Genomic DNA, 18,177 nt, shown 5'->3' with positions numbered 1-18,177 from the left:
TGACAAATAGAAAAACAAACATATTACTCTTGCCATGCTCACATATTAAGAAGGGATGCACTTTCTTTCATATCTTATATGTCTTATGTTTCCCCCAGGACCAAGAGCAGGGAATGTGTTGTACAGAAGAAAGGCTGTTCTGGGACAGAATCAGTGAAAACGTAACTGCTATGAGCTTTGGCTGCACTTCACTGCTCATGGCCTAAGGCCATGAAGAGGCCAATAAAGGCTGGAGCTCAAGAACACCAACCCAGATCCAAGGCTTCCTCTCTGGCACCCAGCCATGAAGCTCCTTTTTCCTATCTTTGCCAGCCTCCTGCTACAGCACCAGGTGAACACAGGTAATGTGGAATCCTGCATTTAGAAGGGGTCAGTGTGGGGAAGCAGGGATTTGCCTGTCCATGACAATGGGAACCCCAGTAATGCTGAAAGAGGAGATGCCCGAACAGATGGCTGAAGACTTTACCTATTGCCTCAATCATGCACCATCCCCCATGCATCCCCATAGGCCCCAACCCTAGACTCTGCCTGATGGGGATACATAGAGAGCTACAGAGAAAGCAGGATGTTTTCTGTGTACTCAGAAACTATCCAACATATAAAGGCTGCCTTCCTGCCCTCACATCGTTATCATCTGGCACTCAGCCAAGTATACCTCATTTATGCTCTATTTCTAATTTAAACCATCTCTTGAAGCAAATGTTCAGATTAGTTTATACCTTGGTATAATAAGGAGGAAGTCCTTACCCTTGTGTTCAAAAAATCTCCTCTAAGGATCCAGTAAATAGGTCTACGTTCTCCATCTCAACTTTTTCAGATTTTCTCAGGCTTTGTCTTCTTGGAAACCCCCAAATCACTCATCAGGGCATCTAGGAATACATTTTGGCAAAAGGCTGAACCAGAGGATTGGGCATTGTTTTTTGGAAAGAATAGAGAAGCATGAAAATTTGTTTCAGAATAAAAGAATCACCCTGATATTTAGAATAACTGGCAAGGGTCAGGGAAGAAAAAGTGAAAGAGTCAAGATATTTCTAATGTTTTTATCTTGGGACCTTTAAGAGAAGAGCAGTAACATAAGCAAGTTTGGCTGTGTCATCTTGGGTAAAGTCACTTAGCCACTTTGAGCCCCAAATTCCACATGAGTATAGCAGGTTAATCAATGTAGCTGCTTGAAATATAAGAATTTTACTGTTTTGTCTCTGGAGAGAAATGATGTTGAAATGTATGTGAATCTTAGGTGCTACATAAGTTTCTTGTTATTTATGGGAAATCAGCTGAATTGTAGTTCTCATTAAGAGTACAGAGTGAGGGAGAATGTCCTTGATTCAGGAAAAAAGGTGAGACACTGGGATGAAAAAAAAATTCAGCAGAGGAAGTACTAAACTGAGCAGAGAATTTAGAGCTATGGATAACCATGTGGGAGTTCCCTGGATAGAGATGAGGTCAAGGCTGTTTTGATGAGTAAGGCCTCTGAGGGACAGAATGTCCAGAGAGACTACAAATGATAGAACACCATGCCCCAGGAACCACAGGTCAAGCACTTGTCAAGGAGCGTGAGTGAGGTCATGCACCACTGGATTTGGCAAGAAGTCAGCATCCTGAAAGTCCTAGTCATCTCTTTTGAAAGTCTTTCTTGGATTAGTTCTATGACAGATTTTGGTCTTGCTGGTATTTCCTAGGGTCATGAGGAGAGAGCGATGCTCCGTAAGTGTCTAAGATGTCTAAGTGTCTAAGTTGGAGTGTCTAAAATCCTATTCTGGAGAAAAAAAAATGTATTCCCTTTTCTCCTTTCCTTTATGTGCCCTAGATTTTTAAAGTTACTCAATGGGGGGGACTAGAGAGATTTATTTTGGATTTCAGGGGTGTACAGAGACTTTCTTGCTCTGCCAGGTGCTTCCACCAACATCCCTAAACACTGTACTTAAAACTTAGCATTAATAAACACCCTCTTATTCTATGCCTCACCCTTCAGCAGTCTTAACATCACATCTAGCTAGTAACCTTAGCCCAATGGTTTTCTCTTTTCTTTGTGCAGAGTACTTCGGATTGAGACGATGTTTAATGGGTTTTGGAAGATGCAAAGACCACTGTGCCGTGGATGAAAAAGAGATACAGAAATGCAAGAAGAAAAAATGTTGCATTGGACCAAAAGTGGTTCAAATGATAACAAACTACATGCAGAATGAAATGTCCAACACACTTGGAGAAGGCTCCCAAGAACACCTACAAACTACCAAGAATTCTGATGCTGAGATACAAACAAAAAGTCAGATTTTATCTCTTCTCCCCCAAATCAAACGCATCAGCCCTTTTGCCCACATCAACACCCTCATCAGCCCAAATGCCACCAATGTAAACTCTCTCATCACCAACCCTGTGTTCTCAGGAAAGATTTCATATACTGCTGTTTCTACCAAGAGAGACACCAAAGAAAGCAGAAACTCAGCTGCTGACTCCCCACAACCAGCACCACCGCCATAGACGCTACCAACGACATGACTGGAGCTGGAGGAAGCAGATGAGCAGGGCTGTGGACCTTTCCCTTAGAGCACCAAGTTCCTCTCTTCTTTGCTAGCTGTAAAATGAAACATAGGACTGTTTCCTTGGTCATCAGTCATTCAATAAATACTGTTTCAGCACCTATAGTTTACATCATGTTATCATTCGCACAGAAACCTCACAGAGGAGGTAGAGCTGGAGAGGAATGGAATTTTAGTTTGTATGCCCAAGAAAAAGCAAGCACCAGGAATGGTGACTGTAGCATTGAATTTGGCTCACGGATAGCTCAGATTAGGCCTCTGTAACAAGGATTTATGGTTCTCATATGATGTGCCTTCCTTGAGGTAACAGGACAAAAAACAGCAAAAGACATTATTTTCTTTTTTCATAGGTTTTGTGGAAAAGGCCCAAATGCAAAAACAGAATGTGGGGGTGGCAAGTCTACCTTCCCCACAAAAGCGTATAACCCAGTTCAGAGCCATTTAAGATAAAAATATGGGGGAATAGTGGAAGGGAGGAGCGGTAAGGGAGAGGCACAGGACTGCTATCTCTGTCCAAAGCATTTCCCAAAGGACAACAGGCAATAGGCAGGGTAGTGCTTCCAACAGATACAGAATGCAGAACCAAATGCAAATCCTATAGGTCATTTTGAATTTTCTAATAGCTACATTTAAAAAAGTAAAACTAGATGAAATGAATATTAATAATACATTTTATTTGATGAGCTAAATCTAAAATATCATTTCAACATATAATCAATATAAAAAATTATTTGAGATGTTTTGCATTCTGTTTTTGCACTAAGTCTTTGAAATCTCACATGTATACTACCATTACAGCACATTTCAATTCATACTGGCTACATTTCAAGTGGAAGCTAGTGGCTACCATATTGGAGAGCATCGGGTTAGAGAGTTTTGAGGGCACAAGCAGCTACTGAACTATTAGGCGAAGGGGATGGTGCTAATCAAAAGACAGCCATGTTTCTAAGGGCTGTGGTATAAAATTGATCCATATATGAGCATCTGTTAATCATTCACAAACTGAGATGTAAACACGACATTACATCCCAGAATCTACTTTCTTCTATCCCAGGTCACGCTTCTTTTATTGCCCAAATTAAAACGGCACAGACCCTACTCCAGTTTCTGAGCATGTTCCTCTCTACTATCTAGTACCTCCTTCAAGTTAAAGACGACCTTTCCTTAAGCTACTGATTCTTTACTACAGTGTCACCCTAAGCAAGGCAAAGATTTTCCCATGATCTTTTTAAAATATGTTCCTGCAGACATTTCTCCAAAGAAGACATACAAATGGCCAATGGACACATGAAAAAATGCTCCACATCACTTGGCATCAGGGAAATACAAATCAAAACCACAATGAGATACCACCTCACACCAGTCAGAATGGCTAAAATTAACAAGTCAGGAAATGACAGATGTTGGTGAGGATGCAGAGAAAGAGGAACAGTCTTGTACCGTTGGTGGGAAAGCAAACTGGTGCAGCCACTCTGGAAAACAGTATGGAGGTTCCTCAAAAAGTTGAAAATAGAGCTACCCTACAACCCAGCAATTGCACTACTGAGTATTTACCCCAAAGATATAAATGTAGTCATCTGAAGGGGTACCTGAACCGCCATGTTCATAGTAGCAATGTCCACAATAGCCAAACTATGGAAACAGCCCAGATGTCCATCAACAGATGAATGGATAAAGATGATGTTACACACACACACACACACACACACACACACACAGGAATATTACTCGGCCAACAAAAAGAACAAAATCTTGCCATTTGCAAATGATGTGGACAGAACTAGAGGGTATTAAACTAAGGGAAGTCAGTCAGAGAAAGACAAATACCATATGATTTCACTCATATGTGGAATTTATGAGACAAAACAGATGAACATAGAGGAAGGGAAGGAAGAACAAAATTAGATGGAAACAGAGAGGGAGACAAACCATAAGAGACTCTTAACTCCAGGAAATAAACCAAGGGTAGCTGGAGAGGAGGTGGGTGGGAGGAAAGGGGTAACTGGGTGATGGGCATTCAAGAGGGCACTTGATGGAATGAGCACTGGGTGTTATATGCAACTGATGAATCTCTAAATTCTACCTCTGAAACTAATAATACAGTATATGTTAATTAAATTGAATTTAAATTAAAAATATTTTAAAAATAAAAATAAAACATGCTCCTGGAAGTTTTTGTACAACACGAAAGAGTTGCCATACAAAGAATAACTTCAACTCCTGCTAAACACGTATCCCCGAAGAACCCCAAGTATCTTACAGGCATGAGATTCCCTCCCTGCTACGCTATTTGCCAAACTCTTGAATGTCCGGTTTACCTTCCCACAGTTCGAGTGCCCTCTTCATTGTCTACCCTCCAAAAGAAGAGAAATTTCTTTCTCGTCTAAATGTAAGGCCTCCTTTTGAGTCCTATCATAGAACTCACCCGTCTTCTCAGCATGAATAATACTGGGGAATATCCTTCTCCATCTGCAAGCCAAGGAGGAAGCCACAGCAGAAATCAAACCTGCCAGTACTGTGATCTTTAAACCCCAGCCCCCAGAACTGTGAGAAAATACATTCTGTTGTTGAAGCCGCCCAGTCTGTGGTATTTTGTTACAGTAGCCCAAGCAAACTGATACAGCCCCAAAAAAGAGATGAGATCCTTTCCTCCTCCTTTCTGAGCTCTAGGTAAAAAGATATAGGAACCACAGGTGCTTCTGAGAATACCCTGAGCCTTTGTTCTGGGTTTGTCAGTCACTGACTCTAGGCAAGGCTGAACAACCTTACTAGGATTTTTAAACCCAAGATATCAGTTTACAAAAATTGGGGTCAGATGGGACAATTTATTGTTAATTATAAGAGTAAAACTCACAGAATGCATAGTGGAAGGCAACAAGCATGGAATGGTTATTTAATTGTTGTCAAATAATTTGGATTTTTGCACATACACTGGGTTTGAGTTTACTAATCAAAAGAGGGGAGGGAAATCTATTTCCTTCTCCTTGACGGTGGTAATGACACTGAGCAAATATGGCTTCTCTGCCTTCACAGTTTCAATCAAAATGGACTACAAATGTTATTCCACTTGACTGTAAGTAGGCCAGGTCAATGAGAAGGGGCTGGCAACTTTTTTGTGTTCATTTTTTTTAATATTTTATTTATTCATTTATTTGAGAGCTAGAGAAAGAGTGAGAGAGAGAGCACATCAGGGAGAGCAGCAGAGGCAGAGGGAGAAGCAGGCTCCCCACTGAGCAGGGAGCCCGATGTGGGACTTGATCCCAGAACTCTGGGATCATGACCTGAGCCGAAGGCAGACACTTAATCGACTGAGCCACCCAGGCGCCCTGAATTTTTTTAAGTACATTCTTTACATTTCTTCAGGCATTCAGCAAATATTTATTAGCATTTACTCCTTCCTGGTCACTGGGCAAGACACTAAGGATTGGCAGATGAATGACCTCTGATTATTTTTGTATTGTAAAACACTTACAGTCAACCAAGATAGAGAAATAGAAAGTAAATGACTGTGGAACAGTAAGAGGCCGCAGTAAAAGTGCTCACTGCCACTTGCAGGTAGAAAGAGCCTCCAGAGTGCCTGGGTAGCACAGTTGGTTAAGCATCAGACTCAGGTCATGACTGGATCCCCGCATCCAGCTCTACACTTGACGCAGAGTCTACTTAGGATTCTCTCTCCCTCTCCCCACACCTCCACCTCCCCCCCCCCACCCCATGTGCTAGGTCTCTCTCAAATAAATATATCTTCAAGGGAAAAAATAGAGCCTCTAGCCCTGGGTAGGCAGGGGGTGTGTGCTGAGGCTGTGGAAGAGAGGAAACAGGGGTGGGCTCCAGGAAGAGGCAATACCTGACCTGTTCTTAAAGACCGAGTAGAGCTATGGGACGCCCGGGTGGCTCAGCTGTTAAGCGTTTGCCTTCGGCTCAGGTCATGATCCCAGGGTCCTGGGATCGAACCCCGCATCGGGCTCCCTGCTTGGTGGGAAGCCTGCTTCTCCCTCTCCCACTCCCCTTGCTTGTGTTTCCTCTCTCGCTGCATCTCTCTGTCAAATAAATAAATAAAATCTTAAAAAAAAAAAAAAAAGACTGAGTAGAGTTAGGTGTCTGTGTGTGAGGTGGGACTTTTGGAGGTAGGCAGGGAGGTTCAACACCGTGGCAACTGCATGACTAAGAGTGTAGGGGCAGTGGGGGCAACAGAATGTGTACTCTCAGTTGCCAGAGAACCTGGGTGGCTTTATCTGATCTCTGAGATTTGAGTGGGAGAGAATGTGGAAAGCCCATGTAGCAATCCAAGCTCCAAAGTCAGTGGCAAGAAGACCTGAGGGACCCTCATCCTTGACCTCCTCAAGATTACTGGGCAGCACTCAAATTATTCCTTACAAACAAGATGCATTCACTGTCTGTTGAACTCAGAGAAGATGCTAACAGTGTTTCTGGTCTCGAGGGAGTGAGGGATGTAGGGGTCTAACTTCAACTGGGTGATTCCAACCTTTGCTCTGGACCCACCCTTCCCCACCTCCAGCAAAAAAGTATATTCATCCCAGAGTAAGCTCTCTTGGACACTGAGTGTCAGAGGAAATCTTTGCTCCCAGAGCACCCCTCCCCACCCCCCCTTCTCTACCCACATCCCCCATCTCAACCCCCATCCCCACACCTATCCAGGGCAGATTATTTCCTCTTGCTCCCTTGCCCTGCTCTCTCACCCAGAGTTTCTGGGAGTCTGCAAGCCTACAACCACTTAACTATTAACCAACTCTTATCAAATGCTGACTGATCGGCAAAGGAATATGTAAAGAAAACTGGCTGCTGGTTCCATTATGGAATGAATGGTTGCTGTTTTCTGAGTCTAGCTCTCTGCTTGTCTCCCAAACCAAATCATTTTTTGACTCCATCAATCACACTACCTCCTCCCCCGACCGCAAACTGGGTGCTCAGACCTATGTCTCACCCTTTTTTTTTTTTTTTTAATTGAAATTGGCCTGGCCAAAGTGAATGGTGTCACAAGTGGCTCCAGCTGGACCAATCAGAATTCTTTCCCAGGATATTTCCATTTGGAACTAAGATCTTGTCTCAGGACCTCATCCTGCAAAGGAATGAATCTGGTGCTGCTCTGAGCCACCTTCTCTATCACACAAAGAATTCTGTCTGCAGAACAGGACAACAAGATCAACACCCAGAGAGAAGCACATGGTTAGAGAGTCTGGATGACACTGCAATCACTGGACCCGGCTTGCTTGAAGCAGCCACATTTCTAGACACCTCAGATACTTGGGCTGATAAATGTCTTTTTGGGCCTAAGCTGGTTTGAGTTGGTTTTCTATACAAATTATCCCTGTTTCCATATTTAGTCAGAGGTTTACTGTGGTGTTCACTGCCTAACACACAAACAAACATGTCCACAAGGCTGCGCCTGCTTCATATGCCAGCCCAAGGATTCGGAATATAAATTTGAACATTCAATTCAATCACTAAGAAACTCCATGAGACAGACATTTCTACCACTGATTGGCTGAAATGCCTTGGTGAGGGCCTGCAAACCTCAAGCTGGGCTAACCAATAAGCTAGGGCCAGAACTAGAAGTCCAATAATCTGAATGTCTGCGTCACCTCAAAATGAGTATGTTGAGGGGTGCCTATCTGGCTCAATCAGTGAAGCATGCAACTCTTGACCTTGGGGTTGTGATTTGGAGCCCCACGTTGAGTGTAGACATTGCTTAAAAATAAAATCTTAAGGGGTGCCTGGGTGGTTCAGTTGGTTAAGCATCCAACTCTTGATCTCATCTCAGGTCATGATCTCAAGATCATGAGATTGAGCTCCACGTCAGGCTCCACATTCAATGAGGAATCTGCTTGAAATTCTCTCTCTCCCTCTCCCTCTGCCCCTCTCCCACAGTGTTCTCTCTCTAAAATAATAAATAAATCTTTTTTAAAAACAAAATAAAATCTTGAAAAATATATATTCATATGTTGAAATCCTACCCCCAATGTGACCATTATTTGGAGGTGGGCCTTTGGGAATGGGATTAGTAACCCTACAAAAGAGACCCCAGAGAGCTCAGTCACCCCTTCCACCATGTGAGGACACAGTGAGAAGACAGCTATCCATAAACCAGAAAGCAAGCCTTCACCAGACACTGAATTGGTCAGAGCCTTGATTTTGGACTTCCCAGCCTCCAGAAATGAGAAACGAATGTCCGTTGTTTTTATCACCTGTTCTATGTTATTCCATTATAGCAGCCCAAACAGACTAAGACACCTGGTTAGTTATCCCAGGATTGCCAGGTGCAAAGTAAAGAACTGAGTGATCAGGCTAGTAGGGTGCCTGGAGAAAAGTGACCTAAAGACAAGGATGGCTACTTCGACTCAGCCAGGAGTATCCGAAAGATTATCTCCCTGGACATAGCATGCCTGCATCATTTCATCACACATATGGTAATGGGCCTCAAAAAGATGCATTCCTCAAATGATAGAATGAGAAGATCACCGATTTGTAGTCCCAAATGAAACAACAGATTCCAATAAAAATCATAAACAGATACTTTAAAAATTAGGTGAAATGTTGATGGAGAACTAGGTATTTGCTTGGTGTCAAAGTTTTACCCCACAGGTTATTAGCCAGTGACAGAGGGGGAGATGTAACTTTAGAAGGTAGAGATCCAGCAGCACCAACTTAACCCAGTGTCCAGACTTACCATGACATACTGGTACATTCTGAAAATGTGTGCCACCTAATGGGGTGTTATGTGAAACACACAGCAACATCGTGAAATATTACTGTCAAAATGTTTAACCTAAACTGAATGAACTATTTATATTTAACTGCAGGTTTATAGAAAATTCAGAGAACAGAAGAACAAATTAAACAACCTCACAAGAAGATAATCAGATGAATCAAGAATCAAGTTTTCTACAAGGAAACTGCCTCAGCTCTTGAAAAGACAATGATGGTGGGGGAGGGTAGTACTACCCTAGATTAAAAAGGAATAAAGAGCCATAACAATGAAATACAATGCATTGTCCTTCATTGGATTCTGGTTTGAAAAGGGAACAAAAAATTGTAAAAAACAATTGGGGACAATTAGGGCCATGTCCCCCACTAGCCTCTGGGGCGCACATTTGTCCATGCTCGCTCTGCAGATCTTGCCCTTCTGCTTGGCTCGTCCGTCTCTTGCTACCTCATAAAAAAAGATTCCTGATTTGCATCCTCTGGCTGCAGCTTCACCTTATAGCATTACTATTATTGCCTCAGTCATGGCCTTGACGCCTTTCCTCCAACCAAGGTGCCAGCCTCTCACACACACACCCTTGGAGTCAGATTGACATGGATGTGAATTTTATTTCTGCTACTTACTCATAGTAAGACCTCTGCTGAGAAACTTGAATCCCCAGTGCCTCCAATTCCTTATCTGCATAATAGGGAGAATATTCCTTGCCTGGAATAACAGTTAAAAGTACTAAATGATATCACTTATATAACACCCCTGGAACACTCTGTAGCCCACAGTTATACTCAATAGAAATGGGTTTTTTTCCTTCTGTATCATAAATCAGGGCAGGCCTGTGTTCATCTTACATTTCTGGTCTTTCATTCATTTGAGAACTATTTAATGAGGACCTAGTATGTATGGGGTTAAGTGTTAAATTCTTGGGGCTCCAAAGTGAGCAAGATAAATAGGGTCTTGTTCTGATGGGGATTACATCCTAATGGCAGAAGACAGACATAAAAAATAAATTAATAGGGATGCCTGACTGGCTCAGTTGGTAGGCATGCAACTCTTGATCTCAAGGTTATGAGTTCAAGCCCCGTTCATGGGGCTTTATTTACTTAAAAATAAAATCTTCAAAAAAATTAATATATTATGATGTAAAACGAGCCTGTCTTTTAATTGGTCCCATGTCTTTGGTTTACTGCAGACCCAAGGTCACATGGGCAGTTATAAGACAATGTATGGCACCATGTAAGACAGTGCTTAACATCTGCTTCCGTCCCTGGGTCTCTGAACCCTTGCTCACTTGGGCATGAATTTATTTTGCATGGGAGAGCTGTTCTCTTCCATCCATTCTCAGTCTCTGGTTTGTTAATTGGTCCTCCAGTGGAGTGTATCTGACCCTCCAGCAATGGTCATCCTGACCATCCCAATTTGCATGTGGAAGAAGTAGCCTGGGGCCCCTTGCCAGATCCATACAGCTTCCCTCTTTTCCACATGGCTGAGTATGCCCTACCTTACGCCAAGCTGGGCTAACAGTCAACAAGGAAAAACACCATTTCTACCCGTCAGGAGCCCTCAGCCCAAGAATGGAAGAAGCTTTGTCTCTTGAGAAGTATCCAGGGAGCTACAAAGGACCACATTACATGGGGTTCACAGCTGACTGCTAAATATACCAAAAGAAATCAACGCCTCCATCAACCATGGATCTCTTGAGCTGTGAAGAGAAATACATGCTGAAGTAAGGATCTAAATACGTAAGTCCAGCCTCTCTGAGCATTACTCCGTCACAAAACTTCCTCTCCTCATCTAGGCTACCCATCTGGACATGACCCCAGGAAGCTCAGTTAAAGTAAGAAAAACATCTGAGTAAGAAAAAGCAAAGCATGGGAGAGGGAGGAGGACCCAAACCATGGAGCCCCCTGGGATCTAACCACCCATGGAAAGAACAGGGCCCAAGAGTAATTTGTTAAAATCAGTAATGTTTCTTTTCAGGACAGCTCCATGGGCCTAAAGTCAAAACTGTGTCTGATGAAGCACCCAAAGGTGTCACTGGCCCTCCAAAGTCAGCATCAACTATAGCACCCTGCACTGTCCCCACAGGTCTCGCCAGACTCCCCTTGACTTTCACACATAACAACTTTTTCCAGTAAGTAGTAGTTTTCTTCTCTGCAGATGAGCCCTCGGAGTAAACTCCTGTTCTGGGAAGGAGTACAGCTTTGACTTTGTTTAGCTTTATGTTGTTTTCGTATGGGAAGAGGGAGAGTAATTTGTTGAGGATTCTTGAAGGACCTCCTCTGCGCTCTGAAAGGGCTGCCTGGTGGCAGAGACTTAGGTTTATGGTACAGATCAGTGGTCTGTGACATCTTCAACTTTGTGACTTCTCAAACTGGAGTGATAACCCATTAGTCTTTCTCTCTCTAGATAACATATTTATCCACATGGGTGATTTTTAATGGTCCGAGAAAGGCCAAAGAAATACATTAAAAAGAAAGGACAGGGCAAGACACATTTTAGGGGATGAATTACATTAGGAATGATTTTGTAGGGGAGAGGGAGGAGAACATGCACACTGTGTGGTTTTTGTTTGCTGACCAAGTGATCTTTATGAGATTAAGGGGGCTACATTGTATTCCTACTGTGCTAAGAGTGTCTTGATGACTGTCATTTTATAATAAGTTTTGGTTTTAGGGGCACCTGGGTGGCTCATTCGGTTAAGTATCTGCCTTTGGCTCAGGTCATGATCCCAGGGTCCTGAGATCAAGGCCCACATCGGGCACCCTGCTCAGCAGGGAACCTGCTTCTCCCTCTCCCTGCCACTCCGCCTGCTTGTGCATGTGCTCTCTCTCTCTCTGTCAAATAAATAAATTTTTTAAAAATCTTTAAATAGTAAGGTTTTTTTATTTATTTTTTTGTTTAACTGGACTCCACGCCCAACATGGAACCCAACATGGGGTCCAATATGGGGCTTGAACTCACAACCCCAAGATCAAGAGTCACATGCTCTACCAACTGAGCCAGCCAGGTGCCCCATAATAAGTTTTGAAATCAGCAAGTGAAAGCCCTACCACTTTGTTTTTGTCTCAAAATTGTTATTATTTTTTGTCTTAGTATATGAGTGATAAGATCAGCTTGTCAGTTTCTGCAAAAAAAAAAAAAAAAAAAAACCCTGCTTAAATTTTGATAGCGATTGTGTTGACTCTATAGTCAACAGAGCATACAAAGAGATGTTCAAATTCACTGGTAATCAGAGAAGAGCAAACCAAACCAACAATGGCACTGGTAAAGTTAGAAAGCTGGATAATGTAGGGACACAGGAACCCTCTAATACTACTTGGAGAAGTACAGACCGTGCATGTTTCTGAGAACAGTCTACTACTTAGTTAAATTCATTATACACTTACCTTACGACTCAAGAATTTGACTCCTCAGTATATCGCAAAGATGTTCTTGCCCAAGTTCTAAGAGGGCATGTACTATGTTGTTAGTTACAGCAGTATCGGTATTGGTAATAAATAACCAATCTAAGGCAATCTGGATAGCCATTCGGGAGTAGTGAATCAATAAAATTATATGGATGCATACATTAGAAATACAACACATAAATCAGGAGCAACAGATTCAATATACACATAGATTCGTAGGTCAACATTAGCTCTTACAGCCCTGAGTGAAAAAAATAAGAAACAGATGTATAATACCATTTATGTAAACTAAAAATACATGCAGAGCATAATACATTTAAAAGAACATGTAAAAGATATTCATTAAATTCATTCGAGCAAAAAGGGGTATACAGTGAAAGAGAAATGAACGGATAAAACAAGAGATGGGCCTTGCACAGACCAATGCTTATGTGTCATGAATGGAGGAGAGTGTTTAATTCCATAGTTGAGATCTAAAACAATGGTGGGGGGGTGAAAGGAATAGATAATAAGAGACAGAGTAGTTTGCACTACAGCCTAGACCAACTAGGAAGCTTTTGCCCACCCTTGGCCACAATAAAATCTTCAAGGCACAAGCCAGCGAAAAATCTCAATATACTTCAAAAATTCAGAGGCTCAGCTAACATGTAAGAATACAGGAGGCAAATTGTCTTTCTCTTTGGAACCGACTATGGATCTACAGCAACTCTGCCGAAGTGGAAGTCTCCATTATTTTCATGGAGCTTTGCCGCATTTCCTGGCCTATATGTAGCAGGCAACTAAACTACCAACTACTTTGTCTTCGCCACGTCCAATCAGCACACTGCAGACCTGTGCTAATATTCTGTGGGCTGATAAGATTATCAAGCTTCCTGTGCATCTAAGGGAGAAAAAGTAAGACAAGATAATGAGAGAGTACTGCAATCTCTACCAGGTGAAAACAAATTGCTTAAAAATTACATGACAAGTAATCATTAATACTGTCAGTTGCTTTCTCTCTTGAGTAAGTCTGGGCAAAGAAAGAAAACAGAACTCAGTGTGCTTCCTACTGTCTGTCCTCCATCTTGAATTTCAGCTTTGAGCACGATCCTAGAAATAAACACATAATCACGTTGAAAGTACCATTTGATGCTAATGGTAAGATCACTTTGATTCTAGAGATTCTACAGATATACGACAAAGAACCCCTTATAACTCCGGGTTCCTCACATCTAGAGTTTACATCACTTGATGCATTCTAACACTTGGACAATCTGAGAATTAAAAATCAATCCTGGTGAACAAGATCAATAAATGGAAGTTCAATTCAAAAGCAACCCATAGGGGCGCCTGGGTGGCTCAGTCGTTAAGCGTCTGCCTTTGGCTCAGGGCGTGATCCCAGGGTCCTGGGATCGAGCCCCACATCAGGCTCCTCCGCTGGGAGCCTGCTTCTTCCTCTCCCACTCCCCCTGCCTGTGTTCCCTCTCTCGCTGGCTGTCTCTCTCTCTCTCTGTCAAATAAATAAAATCTTTAAAAACAAAAACAAAAGCAATCCAGTGAATTAATAAGTGCTTTATCATAATACCACAGGGTACTAAGGGAAGGATAGCAACCTGGAAGGAGATCTATAGAAAAGTAATACTAATAATGAGAATATTTAAGAGTTATAGAACATTTTTAAAGTGCCAGGTACAGGACTGAGAAACTTGAATGTATTATCTAATTTATCCTAACAACAACCCTATACATACCATATAAATAATACAACTGAGGAGTCAATTAAACTGCTGAAGGTCACAGATAAGTAGCAGAACCAGGACTTGAGTCCATGTCTGTCTAACAGCAAAGCCCCTACACTTAGTTGCCACGCTACCCTGACTCCCAGTGGCAACAGCTTTGGAGCATGTGCCCAGTGCCAGTTACATACTACGGCACCTATATGGACAACTCATCTCATACTTTTAGCAATAGCTTGGAAGAAGCTATAGAGGACTTGATTATTACATCTGCTGGTGACCCAGCATTAAGAGGAGGAGGAGCAAATATGCCTATCCTAAAGGACTTAATAAACCCCCAAAACTTGGACAACTCCTGCATTTGTCAAATTTAAGACCTGGTTAGTTCACACTTGGATTATTACCTTCCCTTCTGGCTACCATACTGTAAAAGGAATGTAGGAGAAATGGCATTAGAGCACAGAATAGGAGCCATGATAATGAAAGTATTTAAATTACTGTTAAGAAACACACACACACACTTTGTAAGTCACAAATTCAGTGGTAATACTATATGATTCTATTTTAAGAGATGGGAAGGAAAGGGTTAACAATAGTCCTACAATTAACCCTCTCCCTTTATCAGGGATGCTCCTGGAAGGAAAATAAAAAACAAAGTTGACTCTATCTGATCCCCTTACAAACATGTCAGCAGACCTGGCAAACTCACTAATGGTATTCACTAGCAGCATAGTCTTTGACAGAATACATCTGTTCTGAATACATCTAGAATTGTTTCTACTAAACAAACCTGGAATCTATAATTTACAAAGGCATGGCTCCTTGAAAAATGTCATGCATTTATCATGTTATGTAATTTTCAGAGAACAAAATGGAAATGTCTCTCAATGAAACATCCCCCTTTGTGTGAAATGCTCACATGCATCACTTAGACATCACTCAAAAATCTCTTATAAACCCAATCCACAGCTCATTCTAATGAAACACATAGGAGCTGGGAGGTGACATGGACACCACCTTGGACTTGTGCATGTTTCCCCTGTGCTTCATAATTACTTGTATCCTTGAAATTGTTACTAAAGCTTAACATGGGAAAGATCTCTGATTCCTGTGAATCTGATTTGAATCCAATCAATCTTTTGTGTTAATCAGGAAAGAAAGCAAATATTTCTGTTTAAATATATTCATCTCAAAATTTTTCAAAAAACCCATTCTGGAAAACAGTACAGAGGTTCCTCAAAAAACTAAAAATAGAAATACCATACAATCCAGTAATTCCACCTCTGGGTATTTACCCAAAGAAAACGCAAACACTAGCTCAAAAAGATATATGGACCCCTAGGTTTACTATAGCATTATTTACAAGAGCCAAGATATGGAAGCAATCTAAGTGTTCATCAACAGATGATGGATAAAGGAGATGTGATATATATACAATGGAATATGATTCAGCCATAAAAGAGAACGAAATCTTGCCATTTGCAACATGGATGGACCTAGAGGGTATAATACCAAGTGAAATAAGTCATACAGAGAAAGACAAATACCATAGGATTTCACTTTATGTGGAATCTAAAAAGCAAGACAACCAACAATAATAGTAGAAACAGACTCATAAATATAGAGAACTGGTGGTAACCAGAGGGCAGGATGGTGGAGGGGATAAGCAATATAGGTCAAGTGGATTAAGAGATACAAACTTCCAGCTATAAAATTAATAATAATTCACAGGGATGAAAGTACAACATAGGGAATACAGTAAATAATACTGCAACAACTTTGTATGGTGACAGATGGTAACTGCTCTTTGCATTGAGCTTTTCGTAATGCATATAATTACTGGATCACTGTATTTGTACACCTGAAACAAATACATTATGTCAACTACAATTTAAAAACTTGAAAAATTAAAATAAAATAAAGAACTAAGGGAAAAAGGTTTTCAAAGATGTGCTCCCTACATGGAAGTAGTTTGACTTTTTTTTTAAGTATTTTTTTATTTATTTAAGAAATCTCTACACCCAACATGCAGCTTGAACTCAAAATCCGGAGACCAAGAGTTGCATGCTCTACTGACTGAACCAGCCAGGTGCCCCAAACTGACTTTTTCTAATTATGAAGTTACATAAAGTAATTTTATAACATTCATATAAAATATAAAATTATGAAAAATAAAATTAAGAATCACAAATAATCCGGGGCGCCTGGGTGGCACAGCGGTTAAGCGTCTGCCTTCGGCTCAGGGCGTGATCCCGGTGTTATGGGATCGAGCCCCACATCAGGCTCCTCCGCTATGAGCCTGCTTCTTCCTCTCCCACTCCCCCTGCTTGTGTTCCCTCTCTCGCTGGCTGTCTCTATCTCTGTCGAATAAAATAAAATAAAATCTTTAAAAAAAAAAAAAGAATCACAAATAATCCTTCCCAAAGATAAAGACCCTCAAAATTTGGGGTATATATCCTTCCAGATTTTTTTTTTTGTATTTTAAACACACATACATGTATGTATCAATATATATAACAATATATATAACAAATAACTAGCTCATACTATCCCATAATTTTCCGTTCTTACTTAATATATCATTGACAACTTTTTATCTCATAAGTCCTCAATTACTATCACTGTTTAGAGCTGCATGGAATTCTAATGTGTTATGTACCATAAACTAGCAAATTTTCTATTGATGGACATTTAGATTTTCACACCCTCATTATGAGCAATGCTAAGAAGGAAACATAGTACTTAGACATCCTTGTGAACTTATCCATTTATTTCATATGTATTAATTCTGGGTCAAAGGGTAGCATAGTTTTGTTTTGTTTAACTTTGTTTTAGACGCTGAATATGTATTTCAAATTGCTCTCCAAAATATACTGCATTATTTTAAACTCACAGAGTACACAGTTGTCCCGTTTTGCCCCACCCTTACCAACAGTAGCTAGAAAGTGTATTTTCAAAGACTGGGTGCTAGTCTTCCAGATATTCTGTGAGAACTCAGTAAATGTATGCAGTAGCCAATGAGACAGTATGGCCAAATCCATTTGCCCTGATGGCTGAGATTTCTTCTTTATTATTTGCTCCCTGCCCAACTTTTTATCTCATCTGAAGTTGTATGAAGGATAGAGCTCCAGGCAAGTGAGATAGGTAGCTCTGTCCATCCACCCCACTTCACTGTCCCCAGACATGTCCCCATCCTTCAGGCATGAAGTTCTTGCCTCTGGCTTTTGCTGCTCTCCTGTTCCAGGCTTCAATGACTTTAAGCCCCCTGAAATTCTCCCTATCGAGAAGAGAGTGATGGAAAGGCAGGGAGACGAAAACAAAAGCATTAGATACAGCTACTTTTAAAACAAAAGAAAAAATTTAAGTGGACATTTATATATATATATAGGAGTAGAAGGAAATAAAGCAGAGAGGACAGGTTTAAAAAAAAAAAAAGGCTAGACTTCTCTGAATATACCGTTTGGAAGATTTAATTTGGAATCACTTAAATATTTCACCTAATACAAAAAATCAACATCCTAAAAGCAATCTCTAAAAATTAAAAGCCAAAGAAATCAAATTAACCCATGTGTTGAACTGGAAGCATGACCACAAACAGAAGAACTATTTGGGGGCGCCTGCGCCTGGATGGGGTGGCTTAGTCATTTGAGCATCTAACTCTTGATTTCGGCTTAGGTCATGATCTCAGGGTCGTGAGATGGAGCCCCATGTCCAGCTCCCCATCAGGCTTTGTGCCAGGCATGGAGCCTGCTTAAGATTCCCCTCCCTCTCTCTCTCTCTGTCAAAAAAAAAGTGAG

At 41.2% G+C, this 18,177-nt stretch overlaps 1 protein-coding gene across 1 annotated transcript; it reads left to right on the top strand.

Annotated features, from left to right (window-relative positions):
- Positions 1-283: 283 nt before the first annotated feature.
- DEFB129 (defensin beta 129) lies at positions 284-2,481 on the top strand. Its single transcript, XM_008703250.1, has 2 exons — positions 284-341; positions 2,036-2,481. The coding sequence occupies exons 1-2, from the start codon at positions 284-286 to the stop codon at positions 2,479-2,481; spliced, it is 504 nt and encodes a 167-aa protein (XP_008701472.1).
- Positions 2,482-18,177: the final 15,696 nt, after the last annotated feature.

Source organism: Ursus maritimus, unplaced genomic scaffold (assembly GCF_017311325.1).
Source record: "Ursus maritimus isolate PB19 unplaced genomic scaffold, ASM1731132v1 scaffold_22, whole genome shotgun sequence".
In the NCBI taxonomy this organism is placed as follows: Eukaryota; Metazoa; Chordata; class Mammalia; order Carnivora; family Ursidae; genus Ursus; species Ursus maritimus.
This window is presented reverse-complemented; position numbering and strand designations above follow the sequence as displayed.